This window comes from Leptodactylus fuscus, chromosome 1 (assembly GCF_031893055.1).
Source record: "Leptodactylus fuscus isolate aLepFus1 chromosome 1, aLepFus1.hap2, whole genome shotgun sequence".
Taxonomy (NCBI): domain Eukaryota; kingdom Metazoa; phylum Chordata; class Amphibia; order Anura; family Leptodactylidae; genus Leptodactylus; species Leptodactylus fuscus.
This window is the reverse complement of record NC_134265.1, coordinates 12,524,238-12,549,450: the sequence shown is the minus strand read 5'-3', so window position 1 is coordinate 12,549,450 and position 25,213 is coordinate 12,524,238. Positions and strand designations below refer to the sequence as shown.

Sequence of the window (25,213 nt, the reverse complement as noted above, 5' to 3'; positions counted from 1 at the left end):
CCAGAAGACCAGACGATGAAAGAAGAGCCTTCATCAGGTGTAGGTTAGATAGTGGATCAAATTGTTTCCATCTTTGATCACAGTTTACCATAACATACCATAACGTTTACTAATGTCAAAATGTATCGCAAATTGATGAAATTATTATATGGACAATTAATGAAAATTAAGTTCCAGTATTCAGCAAAGAAGAAAGAAGATATAATCTAATTGAATGAATATTGTTGTATGGTATATCTTGAGAGTTCAAACAGATATTTCACTCTCAAAAGGGGGAAATGTTAAATATTATATATTTACAATATTCTCTAGCAGACATGGGGTTAACACTCTACTGACATCATAGTCTTATATTTTGGGTGCATGGGTGCGGTTAGAGTAGACCATTTTAGAAATCTCCTTACATAGCTACAAGATGGAAGGTAACACCCACTCATGAATATAAATGAGTAAGAAATACACATGTCTGGGTCTGTCTTTGGGAAGACCAGGGGAAGACCAGGAGGTCTGTCTTTGGGAACACCAGGGTGGGTGGTCCAGGCAGATGGACATCCATGGACGTCGTAACCAGCCCAAGTCCACCAACCAGATGACAAGCATGAACCAAGCTGTAACTACAAGATATCCAGATGATTTAACTTCTCTGAAGATGTAAGCTATTGACAATTGACTGATATTTGTGTTATTTGGACATTTTCCCTGTTCCTGTGTTTTCCTTCAAGATATTAATAAACCTCTACACTGATTTATAACAAGCTGACTTCTTCCTATCGTGGACAAGGCCAGGTCCGGATATTTAACAGTGGACACAAGTCTCACCGGCAAATACAAGATATTTAACAAAAGTACACCCGGTCCTGCAAAAAAAGACGCCCTATACATCCCCGTACACGCACGTATAAAAAAGTTACGGCTGTCGGAATATGGCGACTTTTCAAAAAATAATTTTTTAACACAGTTTGGGATTTTTTTAAGGGGTCAAAATGTAAATAAAACCATATAAATTTGGTATCCCCGGAGTCGTAACGAAACACAGAATACAGGGGACATGTCATTTTGGTTGCACAATGAACGCCGTAAAACCAAAGCCTGTAAGAAAGTCGCAGAACTGCATTTTTTCTTCAAATCCACCCCATTCAGAATTTTTTCCCTGCTTCCCAGTACATTATATAGAATAAATAATGGTGGCATCATAAAGAAAAATTTGTCCCAGGAAAAATTAAGACCTCATATGGCTCTGGGAGCGGAGAAATAAAAAAGTTATGGGGTTTAGAAGGAGGGGAGTCAAAAACGAAAATCAAAAAATGCCATCAGCGGGAAAGGGTTAACTTCAAATACTTCTGTCCCAAAGTCACTATGTAAAGTATCTCACAACACCGTATACAGTCCTATGAAAAAGTTTGGGCACCCCTATTAATCTTAATCATTTTTAGTTCTAAATATTTTGGTGTTTATAACAGCCATTTCAGTTTGATATATCTAATAACTGATGGACACAGTAATATTTCAGGATTGAAATGAGGTTTATTGTACTAACAGAAAATGCGCAATATGCATTAAACCAAAATTTGACCGGTGCAAAAGTATGGGCACCCTTATCATTTTATTGATTTGAATACTCCTAACTACTTTTTACTGACTTACTGAAGCACAAAATTGGTTTTGTGACCTCAGTGAGCTTTGAACTTCATAGCCAGGTGTATCCAATCATGAGAAAAGGTATTTAAGGTGGCCAATTGCAAGTTGTTCTACTATTTGAATCTCCTCTGAAGAGTGGCATCATGGGCTACTCAAAACAACTCTCAAATGATCTGAAAACAAAGATTGTTCAACATAGTTGTTCAGCGGAAGGATACAAAAAGCTGTCTCAGAGATTTAACCTGTCAGTTTCCACTGTGAGGAACATAGTAAGGAAATGGAAGACCACAGGGACAGTTCTTGTTAAGCCCAGAAGTGGCAGGCCAAGAAAAATATCAGAAAGGCAGAGAAGAAGAATGGTGAGAACAGTCAAGGACAATCCACAGACCACCTCCAAAGAGCTGTAGCATCATCTTGCTGCAGATGGTGTCACTGTGCATCGGTCAACTATACAGCGCACTTTGCACAAATAGAAGCTGTATGGGAGAGTGATGAGAAAGAAGCCGTTTCTGCACGTACGCCACAAATAGAGTTGCCTGAGGTATGAAAAAGCACATTTGGACAAGCCAGCTTCATTTTGGAAACAAAAATTGAGTTGTTTGGTTATAAAAAAAAGGCGTTATGCATGGCGTCCAAAAAGAAACAGCATTCCAAGAAAAACACATGCTACCCACTGTAAAATTTGGTGGAGGTTCCATCATGCTTTGGGGCTGTGTGGCCAATGCCGGCATCGGGAATCTTGTTAAAGTTGAGGGTCGCATGGATTCCACTCAGTATCAGCAGATTCTTGAGAATAATGTTCAAGAATCAGTGACGAAGTTGAAGTTACGCCGGGGATGGATATTTCAGCAAGACAATGATCCAAAACACCGCTCCAAATCCTCAGGCATTCATGCAGAGGAACAATTACAATGTTCTGGAATGGCCATCCCAGTCCCCAGACCTGAATATCATTGAACATCTGTGGGATGATTTGAAGCGGGCTGTCCATGCTCGGCGACCATCTAACTTAACTGAACTTGAATTGTTTGTCCAAAATCCCTTTATCCAGGATCCAGGAACTGATTAAAAGCTACAGGAAGCGACTAGAGGCTGTTATCTTTGCAAAAGGAGGATGTACTAAATATTAATGTCACTTTTCTGTTGAGGTGCCCATGCTTTTGCACCGGTCAAATTTTGGTTTAATGCATATTGCGCATTTTCTGTTAGTACAATAAACCTCATTTCAATCCTGAAATATTACTGTGTCCATCAGTTATTAGATATATCAAACTGAAATGGCTGTTGCAAATACCAAAATATTTAGAACTAAAAATGATTAAGATTAATAGGGGTGCCCAAACTTTTTCATAGGACTGTATATAGCGGCTCAAATACAAAGTAACTGCAACACAAAAGTCTCACGTATTCTCTGAATTACAGCAAAAACAAGATACAAACTTACATTTCATATCCCATACCTTATACACAGTACGAAAACCTTACCCGCACCTGTATATACCCACTGCTACAATCACCGCAGACGAAGTCGCAGGTAACAGCTAGTATATATATATATATATATATATATATATATATATATATATATTGTTAAAAAGAGTATAGGTGTGAACACTTATCTGTTATAACTCGAAGACATGATCTAGAGGTATTCAGTGCTCCTTTAACTTTGTGGCGATGGTCCTGTACAAATCATTGAGATCCCCTATTGGTTGACGTTTACACGTGACCAAGAGATTTTTATGAATGGGAACCTTGATGAAACACTCAGAATTCGGAACGAAACCATCTTTTATTGCTCTGGGAGTAAAAGACAACAGACGGGCTGTACGGAGTCAAGTAATCTGAATATATTTGTCTAAGAGGAGTAGTTCCGTAAGTAGTGGAACATGATTTAGTTTCTGATGTGACGCTAGGTGATAACTTCCCGTCTTTAGTGAGATATATTGAATAAGCAGATAATGCCATGAAAAAGTTTATTAAGTGTTAAACGTATCTGACTTATTTGGTGTGATCAACAGTATGGCATGTATATGGATTGATCTAGGCAATATAGGAACATATGCACAGCGCCGCACCTCTAATGAGGCGACGTGAGGCGGCCGCTTCGTTTTTTTTTTAACTTTGAACCAGCGCAGGAGAGCTGCTTCTCTCTGCGCTGGTTCAGACGTCTACGCATATGCATACGTCTAGGTATCAGCGTGGGCGGCGTCACACGTGATGACGCTCGCTGATACCTAGACGTCTGAGTACGTATCAGCGTGCGTCCGCGGCCTAGTGATGCCACCTACGCAGACGTCAGCCTGCAGGAGAAGAGGATCGCGGAGGCGGCGGGAGCAACAACAAGATCTGTAAGTATAAAACTTATTTTTTTGTTTTATAATAGGCCACTACCTTCTGGAGTACCTCCAGTAGGTAGCGGCCTATTTACCTACCTCCCCAGACCTGCTCACTGCCGCCCCCGCTTCCCCTTGTACTATAGGCCGCGAAGGCCGGCAGTGAGTAGGCCTGGGCAGGCCGCGATCCCACTACCGCCATTATTATACCCGGGGGTCTTTTCAGACCTCCGAGTATAATAATCGGAGCCCCAGGGGAGGTGAGGGAACATAATAAACAATGTTACTTACCTCTCCGGGATTCGATGTTACTCCTAGCAGGCTTCGGGCCTATATGGTAATGCCCAGACGTCACGTGGTCTGGGATATTACCATATAGGCCCGAAGCCTGCTAGCATTAAAGAGGACCTTTCATGGGTTTGGGCACAGGCAGTTTTATATACCGCTGGAAAGCTGACAGTGCGCTGAATTCAGCGCACTGTCGGCTTTCCCTATCTGTGCCCCGGGTGAAGAGCTATTGGTGCCGGTACCGTAACTCTTCACAGTCAGAAGGGCGTTCCTGACAGTCTGCACCTATATCGCTGTACTGTGTGAGCGGGGAGGAACGCTCCCTCCCCTCCTGATAGTGCTCTTCTATGGACGAGTACTGTGAGCAGAAGGAGGGGGCTCACACAGCACTATAGGCGCTGCTGGGAAGAAGGACGTTCCTGACAGACTGTCAGGAACGCCCTTCTGACTGTGAAGAGTTACGGTACCGTAACTATAGCTATAGGGATGAAACAACTAAGTGTAGTAGCCTAGGCAAATAGAAAATTAAGAGTTTAGGGACCGCCAAAGGTATAGCAATGAAAATAATAATTAGAGCGCCCACTTAATTAGTAACAGGATTTCAGGTCTGAAACCAACAAGAATCCAACTATCAACTGGAGGTATAATAACAAGGTCAAGATAGGATCAAGTAACAGCCTCTGGAAAGGGATGGACAGGGTTCAATTGTCTTTTCCGCTTGTCCAGCCGGGCACTGGACGGTCTCTGGGGTAGCGGATCAGCCAGACCTGGTTTCTCCAACTGTAATCCTTCTCATTGTAGTATATGAAGGACTTCCTGCAGGGAGGAAATGAGATAGACCTTATTGTAGAGGGTACAGGCCATATGGAGCAATAGAGGACTTCAGCTTTTTACAATGTCAGAATCACAGAGCTTCTTATACCCCAATATCGAAGAGTTTTTCCATTCTCCCATAACTACCGAGCTGTCTCCAATCTCCCCTTCATCTCCAAACTCCTCGAATGCTTGGTCTTTTCTCGCCTAATCCACTAACTCTCTGCTATACATCACACACAGACGGCTCTACTACATACACGTCACACACAGACGGCTCCACTACATACATGCCACACATACACAGCTCCGTTACATACACGTCACACACAGACAGCTCTATTACATACACATCACACACAGACAGCTCCGCTACATACACGTCACACACAGACAGCTCCGCTACATACACGTCACACACAGACGGCTCTACTACATACACGTCACACACAGACGGCTCCGTTACATACACGTCACACACAGACGGCTCCGTTACATACACGTCACACACAGACGGCTCCGTTACATACACGTCACACACAGACGGCTCCGTTACATACACGTCACACACAGACGGCTCCGTTACATACACGTCACACACAGACGGCTCCGTTACATACACGTCACACACAGACGGCTCCGTTACATACACGTCACACACAGACGGCTCCGTTACATACACGTCACACACAGACGGCTCCGTTACATACACGTCACACACAGACGGCTCCGTTACATACACGTCACACACAGACGGCTCCGTTACATACACGTCACACACAGACGGCTCCGTTACATACACGTCACACACAGACGGCTCCGTTACATACACGTCACACACAGACGGCTCCGTTACATACACGTCACACACAGACGGCTCCGTTACATACACGTCACACACAGACGGCTCCGTTACATACACGTCACACACAGACGGCTCCGTTACATACACGTCACACACAGACGGCTCCGTTACATACACGTCACACACAGACGGCTCCGTTACATACACGTCACACACAGACGGCTCCGTTACATACACGTCACACACAGACGGCTCCGTTACATACACGTCACACACAGACGGCTCCTCTACATACACGTCACACACAGACGGCTCCTCTACATACACGTCACACACAGACGGCTCCGATACATTCACGTCACACACAGACGGCTCCGCTACATACACGTCACACACAGACGGCTCCGATACATTCACGTCACACACAGACGGCTCCGCTACATACACGTCACACACAGACGGCTCCGCTACATACACGTCACACACAGACGGCTCCGATACATTCACGTCACACACAGACGGCTCCGCTACATACACGACACACACAGACGGCTCCGCTACATACACGTCACACAAAGATGGCTCCACTACATACACGTCACACAAAGACAGCTCTGCTACATACACGTCACACAAAGACAGCTCTGCTACATACACGTCACACACAGATGGCTCCGCTACATACACGCCACACACAGACGGCTCTATACATGAGTCCCCCTTTGACAACAATAACAAAGGATTAAGTCCCGCCCTTCCTATTTCCGGTCGAAGATCTCTTTCCGGTTTTGAGAGTTTGCCATGTCTAGCAGGGGTATAGGCATACTGTTTCGTGGTTACGACGAGCCTGCTGCAGAACCTCATTTGCTAAATGCTATACAGTATATATATTTATTTGCCGAATGCTATATATATGTATAGCATTCGGCAAATGAACACTGATTCTGCAGCAGGCACGTCCTTGCCACGGGCAGGCAAGAGTTTTTCTCATTGGAATGAATAGTCCGATGTTAGACTCCGCCTCCTCAGACGAGCCTCTGGCAGAACCAGCGTTGATTGGCCAAATCACTGGCAACTGGCCAATCAACGCTGGTCTATTCATTTCAATGAGAAAAAGTCAACTGGTAACAGCATACTTACCTGCTCGTAGCAAGGACGAGCCTGCTACACAATCAGCCTTCATTTGCCGAATGCTATACACTGTATAGCATTCAGAAAATGAGGTTCTGCAGCAGGCTCGTCGTAACCCGAGGACCATACCCTGAAGTACATACCCAGCCCTGGTTAATTCACTAAGGAACAGGAAGTCTTCTTGCCGCCCTTCCATTGCGCATGTGCCAACCGGAAGTTCGCAGGGGGACTCATGTATTACATACACATCGCTCCACTACATACAGACGGCTCCACTACATACATGTCACACAAAGACGGCTCTGCTACGTACACGTCACACAGACAGCTGTTACATACACGTCACACACAGACGGCTCCGCTACATACACATCACACACAGACAGCTCCACTACATACACATCACACACATAAAACTTTAGTTCTTCCATAACAGATCCTTAAAACCTGCTCATGTGACTCCTATAAAGCCAACTGATCACATGACTATGACATCATCACAGGTCCTCTAGCTTGAGCAGCTGAGATTGTGACTCATTTACTCCTCCCACACACGTGACATCATCGCAGGTCCTGTCACCACGGTTACTGTACAGGAGGAGGTATATATATACATACCTCCCAACAGTTTCGCGGGACTGTCCTGGATTTATAGTCTTGTCCCGCAGTCCCGAACGGTTTACAGATTGTCCCGCTTATGCTCCTGAGTGTTTTCTCTATAAAACTCACTGCCCCTTCTCCCGGCTGTCTGCTGCGTCTCCTCCTCCCACCTCTCACTCAGCCAGGAGAGGAGACTGAACACCTGACCTATGAGCCCCCCTCCCCCTCCATAGTCCTGTGCAGAGAACAGCAAAGCAGCGTCTCCCTGTGTAAGTAGTAACACATGTCTGTGTCATGCAGGGTGGAGTGTGTGTGTGTCTGTGTCTCTGGGTAAGTGTGTGTGTCTCTCAGTAGCCTAGGGGCAGAGATGGAAGGAGAACATGAAACTGGGGGTAGATGAAGGGGGGCACTTAAACTGGGGTCAACTGGAGGTAGGCATTAAACCATGGAGGTAGCTGGAGGGGGACCTGTCTGCCTCTAGTTGACCCCAGTTTAATGTCCCCCTTCAGCTGCCCCCAGTTTCATGTCCCCTCTAGTTTCCACTAGTTTAAACTGGGGCACCAGGAGAGGGACCTAATACTGTGGGGCAGTTGGAAGGGAACATTACAATGTGGGGGCATATAATGTACGTGTGACTGTAGGAGGATTATATTGTGTGGGGGCACATGAAAAAGAAAAGGAATGAAAATGGGCGGAGTCAACACAAGTGGGCAGAGCTAAATTTGCCACGTTGCACCGCACATTTTTGTCCCTCTTTCTGTTCTTCAAAAGTTGGGTGGTATTCTGGTCGCTCTCAGTTCTGGCCCCTTTAGGGCCAGATATTTGCAATATAATCATAAAAATTCTTCAGACAATCTCAGTATTTTAATGTATATTTCCTGTATCTCGGTGATTCTCGCTGTCTCAGGACTCGGCCGCTTTAAGGGCTGCTCCTTCCATGGCTGAGTTGACAATATTTCATTACTATCAGTTTTATTGATAGATATATAATCATATTTTTTATATTTTCACACTAAACACATTCCCATTGTCATATTATTTATGTATTGTATGTTTTATGTTACAATGTATATGTTGGTTTGTGTATCTTTGCTGGATCTTTTGTTTGGTGTATGAGAGGTGCTGCATAATTAATCTACACCGTTTCCTAATGAACCCAGGGCAGGGAGCTAAAGTTTCACTGAGACCATATATATGTTCCAGCTTGCACCCAGTTCACATCTAGTGGTATGACTAAGGAACTACCGATCCCGAAAGGCGTAAGCATATCTAGATTCAGTATGTAGTGTGTCTTTGTACATAATTTGTGTTTTGTTTTGTTTTTGTTTCGGTTTTTTTTTTCACATTTCTTTCCTTGTTTGGCATTTTTTTAAATGTTTTTCTAGGCCACCTCAGGTTCCAGTTCAAAATACGGGTTGCTGCGCACTCCGCTCCGGATTAGGCCCAAATGAATGGGCCGAGTCTGGAGATAGTATCTTCAGGCAGATGTCGTGAGGCGACTCCGCCTGAAAGAATGAGCATCTCACTTCTTTTTCCGGTTCCTGGAAAAATGTACTGACCATCTCCTTTTGATTTCAATGGGAGCCATCTGTTTGGTCAGGATTTTGAGGTGGATACGGCCTCAAAATCCTGACCAAAAAACCCCGTGTGAATTTACCCTAAGGCTTCATATGGTGACTCACAGCAAGAAAGCGCTGCTAGAAAAAACGTAGCAAAATTACATCATGATTTTTTTTTTCTGCAACGCTTTTGATGGAAAGTCCGCAGAGGTTTCCTCCGTGGACTTTCTGCTTCCATTACACCTTTAGGGAAAATGTCGGCCTTTACTTAGGTATAATTGACATGCTGCGATTTCCGAAACCGTGTCGGAAATAGCAGCATTTCTGCTGCATATATTGATCTGCAATGTATGAATGGATTCTAGCAGGGTTTTTGCCATATGTGGCCTTGGCCTTACAGATATTTTGTCAGATTAGCGGGCTACGTGATACTGTTTATTTGCTGAGCTAAAATAACCCTTTAATTTATTTTTATTTTTAGATTCGCACAGGCTGTAAGGCTGTATATATGAGCAACAACAAAAAAAAAGCGCTTAAGTAAATATTTTTTCAGAATAGCACACACGCTTTGAGACTGTACATTGGGTGAACAATAAAAAAAAAATTGCTTTAATAATGGAGGTAGATTCAGCTTTTTGCTGTTAGATAAGCAGTTTCTAGGTATTTATTGAACGCAAAGTTAAATCTCGCCAAAAAAACCTTAACAAAATATTTTTATAGAGTTGTTGAGCGGGTGTTTTCGCACACAGGGATACCTAATGTGTATTTGTTTCACAGTATTTTAGTACTTTTATATGTGTTCTAGGGAAAGGGGGATGATTTGAATGTTTTACTTTTTTTTTTTTTTTGCATTTATTAGACTCCCTTAGGGGTCTTGATCTCCAGGGGGTCTGATGACTAATGCAATGCATTTGTCAGGGTCTGAGGTTGCTAGGTGGGGTGGCATAGACACACACAAGTCCAGATTTTTAGTCCAAAAAGGTCCAGTTTTATTTATAGTCCACAAGAAACAGTGCAGCAACAACCAAAGAAAAAAAACTATACAAAATAAATACCTGCCCGGCTAGGCTCTAACTACACACATCAATAGGTTACCTCACCTATAATAGCAGATTCAATAGCAAAATTGAATGATACCAGACACAGCTCCCACAGTGTGACCTTCCAGCTGACCCTGCAGCCCAGCTCTGTCCAAAGTCTTGCTGCTGGAGCTGACCTTTTAAACCTCACTGATGAGGACAATCCACAGCCGCTGACACGCTTCAGAAACATCCACAATGTGTGGACTGGAGGGGGTGTGGAATGACGGGTCCCACTGCCAATCCTACCTGCCATTCCTAAAAAATCCAGCCCAATACTGAGCATGTAACAAAAAAGCTCAGTAAACAAAAGCGGTCTGCTGAGAACAAGTCATTCCTGGACTTTCTCTCATTTTGCCCACCTGAGTAGTCTGGGCGAGAAGTACATCCCCTCCATTATTTTGCCAGCCATCGGCTTACAATTACAATGGTAATGAATTGCAATGCATTGCAAAAAAAGTCATCATTTCTTTTGCAGGCTACATAGAGCAGCCTGCAAAAGAAAGTGACTGCAGACAGGTCGGAGAACCTTTACAAGGCTCTCAGCTGTCATGCCAACATGACATTGGCGCTGGAGCTTGCTCCAGGTGCTGGCGATCACCAGCAAATGCTTGCTCCGCCAGGAAAATGGCGCCTCAGTCAGCTTTGACTGATGTGCCAGAAGAGTTAATCCCCACGATCGGTGCGGGCACTGACCGTGGGCAACAGCGTATGAAACAGCAGAAACCAGGCAGCTATGGCGGCCGCCCGGCTCCTGGACAGCCACCACAGTTAAACACCTGGCATCCGCCATACTAGTATAGCGGATGTCGGGAAGGCGTTAAACACTCTGTACACAGATGAAACTGCTCTATTGCACAACACACTTGGACAAAAGTCGATTATTGGCAATGAAGCTGGTAACTGCCCTTTGTCTGTGTATTAGTACAAGCTGCTGCTGTCAGGCTCACACAGCACAGATATTCTCCCTCACTACTGATGTCTAGGATTTCCATCATTAAACTTTCCTATTCTTAAGATTCTCTACCTCTATTTACAGATGGGAAAACCTCTCAAGAATTGTTTTGGGTTCAGGTGGCTCCGATCCCCCATTTATTTCTGTTCAAACAAGTTCAGATAGAACAGGAAGTGGAATTATTATGGGCTTATTTTTTGTGTTTTTACTGTGTGTTTGTGTTTTTTCACTTTTTGTCTATTCCACAATGTGCTTGAAGCTGAGATCTCAGCTTCCCTTTCCAATATCCTGCAATATAAAGTATTGCAGAACATCACACAGTAGTTCCTATGTTGGGAACTGTTCATAGGAAGTCAGGAGGCCATGGGAACCCGTGAGTTTGGTCCATCTCTACCTGTAATTTCTCAGCTCAGTATCTTCAGACCATTGTTCAATAAATATGTCCTGTACCAGCCTAGGTTTGTCTCCCAGGTTTATGGCAATTGTTCCATCTTACCGGTCAGCGGAGTGGGAGAGCCTGAGACTGTGCAGAGAGGAGGAATGTGACATATATCTTCACATACTAGTGTCTGAACCGGAAGCCCCCCTTACAATCCCTACTAATCCTATTTATTACATGGGGTCTTGTGAGGTTTTTACATTGTCTCATCTTCTTTCCATTCAGGTTCCTACAATATAGAATCCTCTCAGTATCTTCTATATAAGAGAATATTCCTGATTGATCCATCAAGGATGGAAAGAGACAGGAACAAGATGGTGGAAAGTCTATTAAATCTCACCCTAGAGATCATCTACCAGCTTACTGGAGAGGTGAGAGATTCTGATGATGTCATCATTACATCATTCTTATCTATAGTAATAACAGATGATGGGACTGGAGAGGTGATGGACTCTGGACATGTATGTAGTGAGATTTATTAATGTGTCTCCCCATAACCAGGATTACACAGTAGTGAAGAAGACCTCTAGTGGGTGCTGTCAGGCTCCTGAGTATGAAGGCCCAATCCCGGGGTCTCCACCTCACCCCCTGATACAGGAGGAGATCAATGAACAGAAGATCCTAGAACTCACCAACAAGATGCTGGAGCTGCTGACTGGAGAGGTGATGCTGCTGGGAATGCTGCGACATTATACAGTAACTGGAGGGGTCGGGGTGATGACTGTATCATTGTGTTGTCAGGTTCCTATAAGGTGTCAGGATGTCGCTGTCTATTTCTCCATGGAGGAGTGGGAGTATTTAGAAGGACACAAGGATCTGTACAAGGAGGTGATGATGGAGGACCACCAGCCCCTCACATCAGCAGGTAATAGACATGACTATATACACATGGACTTCCATTATTTGTATGTACAGAATGAATTCAGTCCCTGTCTGTGTTTCCTACAGGTGGATCCAGTAAGAGGACAACACTGGAGAGATGTCCCTGTCCTCTTCTTCCACAGATTGATCAGGTAGATGGAGATATTCCCTATGATGTGTAGACGGGCTGTGAAGTCCATGTGGTCAGTCTTGGGTTATCCAGCAGTATTAGATGTTTATACTTGTGTAATGAGAGGTGGAGATGCAGGATAAAGCTGACCATAGACATTACGTTGTTTGGATCTTCTCACAATCTTCTGGCTATGGAGACTGCTGGTTGGAATAAGGAACCATCAGGTTGAATTTCTACCGATCTGATCCTTAATTGTTCCTGAGACAAAAAACCCCAGATGTATCTGGTAGAATGTGATCTCCACTGACACAACATGAAGCAGGTCTAGCCATGCCGAGTAAACATGTGTATGAGGTCCTGGAGGTTGTCACTGATCCGTCATCTAATATCTATGTCCAGCTTCTACATCTGCTGCTTTTCAGCTCAGATATCTCCGAAAGTTGGTTAATTTTGGCCATAATGTTGAGTTATGATCTTTTTCACTCATCTGCATGCTACATGACTTCACTTCCTTTCTGCTGATCTTTACATTTGTTTCACAAATTTTACACCAGGATAAAAATCTGGATGTTATTAATGTTATATCAATAACAATAAAGGAAGAGCCCTATGTGAGTGGTGATGAGGAGTGTGAGGAGGACATTCCTACAGGGAACCGCCCAGGTGAGTAGTAACCTATAGAAATGGGCAAACCTCCTAAGAATTTTTACGAGTTTAGTGGCTCTATTATTGTTTATTTATATTGTTATTGTTTATTTATATAACACCATTAATTCCATGGTGATTTACATTTGACAGTTCACATACAGTACACAAAATGTACAAACAGATATGATAATAACAATGACCAACTGGTACAGTGGGATAGAGGGCCCTGCCCGTGAGGGCTTACAATCTGACACTGTGAGGGTTACTAGAGATCTACCGATCTATCCAATTTCTAGCTCTCTAAGGCAAACACAGCCAAACCCAAACCAAGGACGTAACGTATCAGCCGTACAAGAGGCGTCTAAAGAACAGCGCCTGCTGCCCAACCTTTTTGGTTACAATTATTACACAGTCCTCTTTCAACAGAGAGGAAGACGATAAGACTTAGCAGCAAGTACAACTGAAGTGACCGGGTTATACAGTCCTATGAAAAAGTTTGGGCACCCATATTAATCTTAATCATTTTTAGTTCTAAATATTTTGGTGTTTGCAACAGCCATTTCAGTTTGATATATCTAATAACTGATGGACACAGTAATATTTCAGGATTGAAATGAGGTTTATTGTACTAACAGAAAATGTGCAATATGCATTAAACCAAAATTTGACCGGTGCAAAAGTATGGGCACCTCAACAGAAAAGTGACATTAATATTTAGTAGATCCTCCTTTTGCAAAGATAACAGCCTCTAGTCGCTTCCTGTAGCTTTTAATCAGTTCCTGGATCCTGGATAAAGGGATTTTGGACAAACAATTCAAGTTCAGTTAAGTTAGATGGTCGCCGAGCATGGACAGCCCGCTTCAAATCATCCCACAGATGTTCAATGATATTCAGGTCTGGGGACTGGGATGGCCATTCCAGAACATTGTAATTGTTCCTCTGCATGAATGCCTGAGGATTTGGAGCGGTGTTTTGGATCATTGTCTTGCTGAAATATCCATCCCCGGCGTAACTTCAACTTCGTCACTGATTCTTGAACATTATTCTCAAGAATCTGCTGATACTGAGTGGAATCCATGCGACTCTCAACTTTAACAAGATTCCCGATGCCGGCATTGGCCACACAGCCCCAAAGCATGATGGAACCTCCACCAAATTTTACAGTGGGTAGCATGTGTTTTTCTTGGAATGCTGTTTCTTTTTGGACGCCATGCATAACGCCTTTTTTTATAACCAAACAACTCAATTTTTGTTTCCAAAATGAAGCTGCCTTGTCCAAATGTGCTTTTTCATACCTCAGGCAACTCTATTTGTGGCGTACGTGCAGAAACGGCTTCTTTCTCATCACTCTCCCATACAGCTTCTATTTGTGCAAAGTGCGCTGTATAGTTGACCGATGCACAGTGACACCATCTGCAGCAAGATGATGCTGCAGCTCTTTGGAGGTGGTCTGTGGATTGTCCTTGACTGTTCTCACCATTCTTCTTCTCTGCTTTTCTGATATTTTTCTTGGCCTGCCACTTCTGGGCTTAACAAGAACTGTCCCTGTGGTCTTCCATTTCCTTACTATGTTCCTCACAGTGGAAACTGACAAGTTAAATCTCTGAGACAACTTTTTGTATCCTTCCCCTGAACAACTATGTTGGACAATCTTTGTTTTCAGATCATTTGAGAGTTGTTTTGAGTAGCCCATGATGCCACTCTTCAGAGGAGATTCAAATAGGAGATCAACTTGCAATTGGCCACCTTAAATACCTTTTCTTATGATTGGATGCATCTGGCTATGAAGTTCAAAGCTCACTGAGGTTACAAAACCAATTTTGTGCTTCAGTAAGTCAGTAAAAAGTAGTTGGGGGAATTCAAATCAATAAAATGATAAGGGTGCCCATACTTTTGCACCGGTCAAATTTTGGTTTAATGCATATTGCACATTTTCTGTTAGTACAATAAACCTCATTTCAATCCTGAAATATTACTGTGTCCATCAGTTATTAGATATATCAAACTGAAATGGCTGTTGCAAACACCAAAATATTTAGAACAAAAAATGATTAAGATTAATAGGGGTGCCCAAACTTTTTCATAGGACTGTATGTGAAGACAATACAGCAGACTGCGCTACATACAGTACAGACCAAAGGTTTGGACAAAACTTCTCATAACTTGTAGATTCACACTGAAGGCATCAAAACTATGAATTATCACATGTGGAATTATATACTTAACAAAAAAGTGTGAAACAACTGAAAATATGTCTTATATTCTAGGTTCTTCAAAGTAGCCACCTTTTGCTTTGATTACTGCTTTGCACACTCTTGATGAGCTTCAAGAGGTAGTCACCTGATATGGTCTTCCAACAGTCTTGAAGGAGTTTCCAGAGATGCTTAGCACTTGTTGGCCCTTTTGCCTTCACTCTGCGGTCCAGCTCACCCCAAACCATATATCGATTGGGTTCAGGTCTGGTGACTGTGAAGGCCAGGTCCTCTGGCGTAGCACCCCATCATTCTCCTTCTTGGTCAAATAGCCCTTACACAGCCTGGAGGTGTGTTTGGGGTCATTGTCCTGTTGAAAAATAAATGATGGTCCAATTAAACGCAAGCCAGATGGAATAGCATGCCGCTGCAAGATGCTGTGGTAGCCATGCTGGTTCAGTATGTCTTCAATTTTGAATAAATCCCCAACAGTGTCACCAGCAAAGCACCCCCACACCAACGTAGCTTCTCCTCTATTCTTCACGGTGGGAAACAGGCACGTAGAGTCCATCCGTTCACCTTTTCTGCGTCGCACAAAGACACGGTGGTTGGAACCAAATATCTCAAATTTGGACTCATCAGACCAAAGCACAGATTTCCACTGGTCTAATGTCCATTCCTTGTGGTCTCTTCTGCTTGTTGCCTGTCCTTAGCAGTGGTTTTCTAGCAGCTATTTTACCATGAAGGCCTGCTACACAAAGTCTCCTCTTAACAGTTGTTGTAGAGATGTGTCTGCTGCTAGAACTCTGTGTGGCATTGACCTGCTCTCTAATCTGAGCTGCTGTTAACCTGCAATTTCTGAGGCTGGTGACTCGGATGAACTGATCCTCCACAGCAGAGGTGACTCTGGGTCTTCCATTCCTGGGGCAGTCCTCATGTGAGCCAGTTTCTTTGTAGCGCTTGATGGTTTTTGCAACTGCACTTGGGGACACATTCAAAGTTTTCCTAATTTTTTGGACTGACTGACCTTCATTTCTTAAAGTAATGAAGGCAACTCATTTTTCTTGCCGTAATACAAATTCTAACAGTCTATTCAGTAGGACTATCAGCTGTGTATCCACCTGACTTCTGCACAACACAACTGAGGGTCCCAACCCCATTTATAAGGCAAGAAATCCCACTTATTAAACCTGACAAGGCACACCTTTGAAGTGAGAACCATTTCCGGTGGCTACCTCTTGAAGCTCATCAAGAGAATGCCAAGAGTGTGCAAAGCAGGAATCAAAGCAAAAGGTGGCTACTTTGAAAAACCGAGAATATAAGACATATCTTCAGTTGTCACACTTTTTTAAGTATATAATTCCACATGTGATGATTCAGTTTCGATGCCTTCAGTCTGAATCTACAATTGTCATAGTCATGACAATACAGAAAACTCTTTGAATGAGAAGGTGTCCAAACTTTTGGTCTGTACTATACATTGTAAATTGCACAATAAGACTCACAAAGCATGATAGAATATACAGAACAGGAATACAGACCAATCTTGGGTAAAATCTTAAAGGGAGTATCATTGGCAATAGCAATTTTTAACTAAACATATCTTTGAATAGTCTTTAGAAAGGCTTTTCCAGGTATACCTTTTATATAATGCAAATTAGCCAGCATGGAGCACCGGAAGCCTTCTAACTATACCTTGAGCACCGCAGCATTATCAGACACTCTTACATATATACATTAACCCTGGCTTGCTCTACCTCCCGTTGCCTATTCTGATCACCATCTCCAGCTAAAGACTCCAACACTATCCCTCTCCCCGATCCTGTGGCTCTGACTACAGCGACTAATCCCATTCTACACTGAGCATTTCATGAGAAAAGAGTAGTGACCGGCACCTCACAACATGGACCAATCAAGATGCCGGCCTCACCACACAAGTGGGAAACTGGAGAACAGCCTGGTGGCCGAACATCATGATCTACTGATCTGTGTTGTGGGGTCTACTGTTAGGTTATCGGTTTAGGTATAAATTTAATTTTACAACAAATAGAAAGCATGTTCCATATAATAAAAAACGATAGAAAAACAGAAAAACTAAATAATAAATGTAATTTTGCTTCATGTTTTACCCCATGTATAGAAATCCTATATATAGAAATTTTATTTTATAAAATATTAATGGAACGTATAAGATATGTTCACATTATGGAATTTGGTGCTGAATTTAAGACACATGCTGATGTTTTTTTATTTTTAGATTTGCTTAATAACTCCCCTTGAAGGGTATGGGAGGTGGAAAAAATACTCACAGGTTCAGATTCCTGAAGCTGAAATTTGTAGTTTGGAAAAATTCAGCCCTGTGAACATATCCTTAAGGGTGCATTCACACTGAGCATACGCTCAGCTCATTCTGAACGTGTTTTACACGCGCGTATCACATTGAAAGGAATAGGGGAAGAAGCAGCTAATTCATTTCAATGGGGAGCGCACATATGCTGACTCCCATAGTAATGAATGGTATCTGCTTTGTATGTGCTCATTCTGAATGTTTTACGTTCAGAATGAGCTGAGTGTATGCTCAGTGTGAATGCACCCTAATGCTGTATATGTTTAAGTAGTAAAATCCTGTTTCTTCTTGTCAGATGACTGTACCAGGAGCTCAGAGGGACATCTGATATCTACAGATTATAAAGCAGAGGATCATGGTATCAAACAAGATCCATATGAAGAACATGTCCTTACCCCAGATATACCCTCAGCCCTTCACAGCAAAGATCTACCAACTAATCCTACTATACATGTCTTACCTACTGATACTTCACAAATTTACAGACAAAATCTACATCAGAGAATTCGCACAGGGGAGAAGCCATATTCATGTTCAGAATGTGGGAAATGTTTCAGCCAGAAACGATCTCTTGTTGTACACCAAACAATTCATACAGGGGAGAAGCCATATTCATGTTCAGAATGTGAGAAATGTTTTCGCCACAAAACACATCTTCTTAAACATCAGAGAAATCATAAAGAAGTGAAGCCATATTCATGTTCAGAATGTGGCAAGAGTTTTAACCAAAAATCAAGTCTTGTTGATCATCAAAGAATTCACACAAGTGAGAAGCCATATTCATGTTCAGAATGTGGTAAGTGTTTTAGTCGAAAAGCCTATCTTGTTGGTCATCAAACAATTCATACAGGTGATAATACATATTCATGCTCAGAATGTGGGAAATGTTTTGGCCAGAAACAAAGTCTTATTGTACACCAAACAGTTCATACAGGGGAGAAGCCATATTCATGTTCGGAATGTGAGAAATGTTTTCGCCACAAATCACATCTTGTTAGACATCAGAGAAATCACACAGGAGTGAAGCCATATTCATGTTCGGAATGTGGCAAGAGTTTTAGCCAGAAACCCCATCTTGTTGGTCATCAAAAAATTCACACAAGTGAGAAGCCATATTCATGTTCAGAATGTGGTAAGTGTTTTAGTCGACAATCCTATCTTGTTGGCCACCAAACAATTCATACATATAAGAAGCCATATTCATGTTCAGAATGTGGGAAATGTTTTGGCCATAAAACAAATCTTACTACACATCAGAGAATTCACACAGGAGAAAAGCCATATTCGTGTTTAGAATGTGGTAAGAGTTTTAGTCATAAATCAAGTCTTGTTGATCATCAAAAAATTCACACAGGAGAAAAGCCATATTCATGTTCAGAATGTAGTAAGTGTTTTAGTCATAAATCCTATCTTGATATCCACCAAACAATTCACACAGGAGAGAAGCCATATTCATGTGCAGAATGTGGAAAATATTTTAGTCGTAAATCAAATCTTGTTCGCCATCAAAAAGTTCATACCAGAGAGAAGCCATTTCCATAAACCTGTGTAAATCATTTTAACCAAAAGTCATCTCTATCTGCACATCAGAGAACTTGCAGAGGAAAAATTCATCCGCAATTACAGCTTAAAGAGGTTTTCCCATGAAAAGTATTCTGTGTTATATCTTTTTAATCCAGAACCAAAATCAGAGATTTGTAATTTGAAAATGATGTAAAATAATAATTAAAATACATTTATATAGCGCCCCCTGCTGCTCATTTTTCTCTTGCTCATCCACCTGACTAACAGTGTAAAGTCCATCTCCGTCCGTCCGTCTCCTCATCTCGGAACTGCTCTGCCTTACATGGGATCCCTCTGTAGCAGTGGATGACTGGCACATATCAGTACATAGTTTTTGGGTCAATGGTTGCCAGGCAGGCCTGAATCTGTAACTCACTGTAAAGAAAAATGTCTCCACACCCCTCTATGGGCAACAGGATGCTCATGAAGGACGTTTACAGTGACTCAAATAGTAGAAAATGTCACAGCTCTCCTTTATAGAGTCAACGTTGTAATTGTTATATTCACATATAGGACCAATTAATCCAGTGCAGAAACAAAGGAACAAGATATTCAATGTAGACGTGTCGCTGTATCCCACCTTCATCAGTGCATGTCTAACATAGACACAAGACAACTAAGTCACTAATCAAAAGTATATACACAAAGACATAAAGAATATATTATAAGCCGGTGGCTGGTAAAGTGGTGGAGGGGATGTTCATCTCACCCAGACTGCTCAGATGAGAGAGATGAGAAAGTCCAGAGGTAGTTGTTCTCAGCACACAACTTTTGTCTGCTAAGCATTGTTTCAAGTGCTGTGTATTGGGCTGGATTTTTTAGGAATGGCAGGTAGGTTGGTAGTGGGACCTGTCATTCCACCCCCCCTCCAGTCCACACTTTTTTACTCTTTTAGCGTCACACCTGTTGAGGGTCGTCCTCGTTCGTGAGGCCAAAGTAGTCTGCTGAAAGAGTAGACTTTGGCAGAGCTGGGCTGGAGAGCCACCAAGAAGGTTGGTTTATTGCAGCTGTGTCCTGACTATTTGAATTTGCTAATATAGGTGAGGTAACCTTCACTTTATATTCAGTTAGAGCCTAGATGGGCAGGCATTTATTTTGTATTGCTTTGTTTGTTTTTTTGTCTGCTGCATGTATCACTAAAACTGCTGGAGTGAATAAAACTCTATATTTTTGGACTGACATCCTGGAGTTTTGTGTCTATGCCACTCACCTGGCAACCCCAGAATCTGACAATATACAAAGAACTCAGCACCTAGAAAATATAATATACATAACAAAGGAAGAACGATAGCTGTATACCAACAAGAGGACATGAGAATCGGGTGATAAAACCTCTAGAGACTGAGAATTCCAAGCTAGGAAAGGTTACCCATATGGTGGGGGTAGTAACAATGGTGTAAGCAAGTTATAGGGCCAATAAGTAAGCAAAGCCCGATTGTATATATGCTGATGGATGGAGTTCATATAAACATTGATTGTTATTAATCTGTTTCCCTTAGTCCCAACAGCAGCAAATTGATGGGATATTTCACTCTCCACCCCATCCCCTCGTGATATAAGGAAAGTAGAACCTACCCCCTAATATATAAATGGAGAAAGCCTATGGAAAATCCTTTTGGCCTGAATTTAAAATTGTACACCCAAAGGAAGTAGAGACCGACCCGGCAGAGTGGACTTTCATGAAATCAGGCAGATTTAAAGCCTGAGAACTAGAGATGAGCGAATAGTACGCGATTGAGTAGGTATTCGATCAAATACTACGGTATTCGAAATACTCGTACTCGATCGAGTACCACCCGCTATTCAAATGTAAAAGTTCGCTGCAGAACCAGCATTAATTGGCCGAATGCTATACAGTCGGCCAATCAACGCTGGTTCTTCTCCTACCTTTAGAAGTCTTCTCCTTGTGGCGTCTTCCGGCTCTTCATTCACTCTGCCAGACATCGGGCCTGGACATAGCCGACTGCGCATGTTCGCTTGTAGTGCCCGATGCCTGGCAGAGTCAATTCAGAGCCGGAAGATTCCGTGGGGACGCTGCAAGGAGAAGACTGCTCGGAGGATCCAGCCCGACCCTCACTTGTGGACTTGGTAAGTATAATTTGAACGAACGTTGCCTATCCCTGAAACGAGCATTTTCCCCCCATAGACTATAATAGGGTTCGATATTCGATTTGAGTAGTCAAATATTGAGGGGCTACTCAAAAGTAATATCGAACCTCGAACATTTTACTGTTCGCTCATCTCTACTGAGAACCAAATGATAACCTAATAGCCTCCTTGATCCACCTAGCCTAAATTGGCTTGGAGGCCTTAAGACCCTGATTCTTCCCTGAACAAGAAAGGATTACATTTTCAGATCTCCTAAATTTTTGGGATCTGTCCAGGTAAAGTTTTAGACATCTAGAGACATCAAGTGTATGAAGTTGTCAGGATTTGAACCGGGATCTTGTGGTTTTCCTGGTTGATCCTCTGACTCGTGACCATTTGCCTGTTTGTGTTTGGTCTCTGTCTTTCTGTTGCATGTGCTTCTTGATTGTCTGCTGGAGTTTGGAGGTCTCAGGTGTGTTCATTTGCATTATCCATTCAGGTGTTGCTAGGCTCTATTTAAGACAGGCTGTCTGTTCACTCAGGGACGGTTTTCGTTGTTACCAACCAGGATTCTTGGCTCAGTAGGAGGAGTGTTTTGTGAAAGTTGTTTGTTCTCTGGAAGCTAATCTGGAAGTTGTGTGAGTCTGTTCTGTGTGAGAGTCTGTTTAACCCTCAACATTTCATCTCAACCCCTGTCCTGCATTTTCTGGTTGCCTGACACGGTTTTGGTGTTAGTGAGTTTTTGTTTAAGGGCTTCAGGGTTTTGGTTTTTTTAAACTCGTTTTATTGAAGGAGATGCAACAAAACAAACCGGATAATCAAGAAAAACATGTACAAAACAGCAAAAAAAGTAAAACATAGAAACAGAACAACACAGAGAAACAATCAAGGAACTGCCACGCCACCATCCCACCCCCGCCCCTCCACCACGAGCAGAGAAAATTGCAAAAGCAAAAGGCATTACAGTGTCAGCAAGTATACAATTTTACCAACAAGTGCCGTATTTTTCGGACTATAAGATGCACTTTTTTTCCCCAAAATTTTTGGGGAAAAGAAGGGTGCGTCTTATAGTCTGAAGGTGGCGCCTGGCATCCGCTGTAAGAGAGGCGGAAGCCGGCAAGTGATAGACGCCGGGGCCTGAGACATCGCTGCGCTCCTCTGCCTGCATGAAGCCAGCAGCGGCAGGGGCTCCTCCGTGCCCCTGCCGCTGGCTTCACGCAGGGCAGGGCAGCGATGTCTCAGGCCCCGGCGTCTATCCCGTGCCGGCATCCGCCTCTCTAGTACAGCGGATGCCGGGTCAGTATCCGTGGCCCCTTCTCCCCCGGGGCCGGTCCCCACCGGCCCCGTACCTGTAAAGTTGCAGGCCGGCTCCTGCGCAGCGATATCGCAGGAGCCGACCTGTTCGGGTGACAGCCGGGAGCCTAATGAGGCTCCCCGGCCTGTCACGGCTGTATTAGTATTGCGGCTGGTCTCTATGACCAGCCGTAATACTAATAGACAGAACGTCCCATAGACGGCAATACAGTTGTATTGCCGTCTATGGGACTTGCGATCAAGTGACCGCAGGTTCAAGCCCCCGGGGGGAATAAAGTAGTAAAAAAAAAAAAAAAAAAGCTTTAAAAATATGAAATAAATAAAAGTTCTAAATCACCTCCTGTTTTTTTTTTTCAATACAAGGTGATCTAAGCAATAGATATCCCCCAAAATGGTATAACTAAAAAGTACAGCTGGCCCCGCAAAAAAAAACGCTCTATGCATCCCCGTACAGCTGCAGGGTCACCTGTCAATGTGGCCTTGCAGCTGTTGCAAAACTACAACTCCCATATATTAAATATTTTACCATTTTTTGCTTCAAAATTTTTTTTCCCTATTTTCCTCCTCTAAAACCTAGGTGCATCTTATAGTCCAGTGCGTCTTATAGTCCGAAAAATACGGTAAGGGGCAACGGATCCACCCGGCAGACGTCATGCCTCAGGGTATGTAAGCGCCTAAAGCCGAGCGCATGGAGGGGGCAGAATATTGGGTGACGGGGGAGGCGCACCACGCTCCCCAGACCTTAGTAAATTTCTGGGGGCAGCCCCTGCCTTTGTATATAATGGGAAGGAGCGAATTAACCAGTTTGCGCTATTGGGACATTGACGGGGACCGAGGGGCCATCCACCGAAGGGCAATAGCCTTCCTGACGTAGAATAGACTCTCCCGAAGAAAGATCCGGACGTGATGTTGCCAAGCCTCATCGTCCAGGACGCCAAATAAGCACATTTCTGAAGAAAATGGGATAGGACGGCCCAGGACGTCTGCCAGGAGATCCACCACCCCCTTCCAGAAAGCCTGTACAATCGGGCAGTTCCATATCATATGCCAGAAGTCCGCACGAGGGTGCGGGCACCTGAGGCAATTCGGGACAGGCAAACGACCCATCTTGTGAAGGTGGGTCGGGGTCAGGTAACATTGATGCAAGATAAACAATTAGATCAATTTATTGTTAGCTGAGGGAGAAACGTAGAGAGGAGATTCCAAAATATCTTGGAACATCTCGTTCGTCAGCTCTGGGATGTTGGTGCACCAGCGCGTCAGGGCCGGGGTCTCAGCCAAGGATACTTTAGCATAAATCAGGCCCCACGAACCCTGAGAACGTAGCACACTAATCAAAGGGTATTCAGAAATGGCACTCGGCTGGGCAGGAAACAGAGAGGAGAGAGCGTGACGAATTTGAAGAAATCGAAAAAACTGGTGGCGAGGAATCTCGCGTGAGGAAGATAAGGAGTCAAAAGAAACAAAGACCCCCTGCACATACAGGGGCGTAACTACCGTAGAGGCGGCTGCCACAGGGCCTGGGCCATTAGGGGGCCCGGTGACAGCCGCTACCGCTGCATTTTTTTTTTTTTAATAGGTCGTTTCAGGCCCTATTCACTTGTCGATCCTGGCTGGGCCGGGATCGGTAAGTGACACCGCGGACCCCACAAATACTATCATTATACTCAGGGGACTTTACAGACCCCCGAGTATAATGATCAGCGGACCGGGAGAGGTAAGAGAACGTAAAAAACATTGTTACTTACCTCTCCACGATCCTGCCAGGCCTCCTTCCTGACGTCCTTTCTGACGTCACATGAACCCGGCCTGCGTCCGGGTCATCTGATGTCTGACGTCATTTCAGAAGGACAGCAGCGGAGAAGACAGCGTAGGAGCCGGGGGACAGGTAAGAAACAGTAATTTTTTATGTTTTTATTCCCCCGGGTAATTGTTCATGGGTGTCCACTAATATAATATATAATAATACTGTGTGCAGGGGACACTATTGGGGATGATACTGTGTGCAGGGGCCAGTAAGGGACATAATACTGTGTGCAGGGGCCAGTAAGGGACATAATACTATGTGCAGGGGCCACTATGGGGGATAATACTGTGTGCAGGGGCCTTTATGGGGTATAATACTGTGTGCAGGGGCCAGTAAGGGACAAAATACTGTTTGCAGGGGCCACTAATGGACATAATAGAGTGCGGAGGAGGGGGCCAGTTGAGGTCTTCGAAGTCGGTGTCAGGGGGGGGGGGGGGGGGGCGGCATGTCAAAAGTTTGCCACGGGGACCCGCCATTCCTAGTTACGCCACTGGTCCGAAACCAGACCTTTGCTGCCAGAGCGTGAAGAGGCAAAAATCTGCCCCCAAAACAGTTGGGGAGTCTCTAACACCGCCACAGGGAACGCAAGTCCAGGTGATGGGCCAGATGCACCTCCA

General features: G+C 43.7%; 1 protein-coding gene across 1 annotated transcript in view; it reads left to right on the top strand.

Moving 5' to 3' along the window:
• Positions 1–25,213, top strand: part of LOC142190140 (uncharacterized) — a 186,718-nt gene that overhangs the window by 146,292 nt on the left and 15,213 nt on the right. The window contains exons 4-7 of the mRNA XM_075262275.1: positions 12,385–12,508; positions 12,592–12,656; positions 13,192–13,300; positions 18,120–19,341. Of these exons, the coding sequence (XP_075118376.1) occupies positions 12,385–12,508; positions 12,592–12,656; positions 13,192–13,300; positions 18,120–19,341 (1,520 nt within the window). The remainder of the gene's footprint in view (positions 1–12,384; positions 12,509–12,591; positions 12,657–13,191; positions 13,301–18,119; positions 19,342–25,213) is intronic.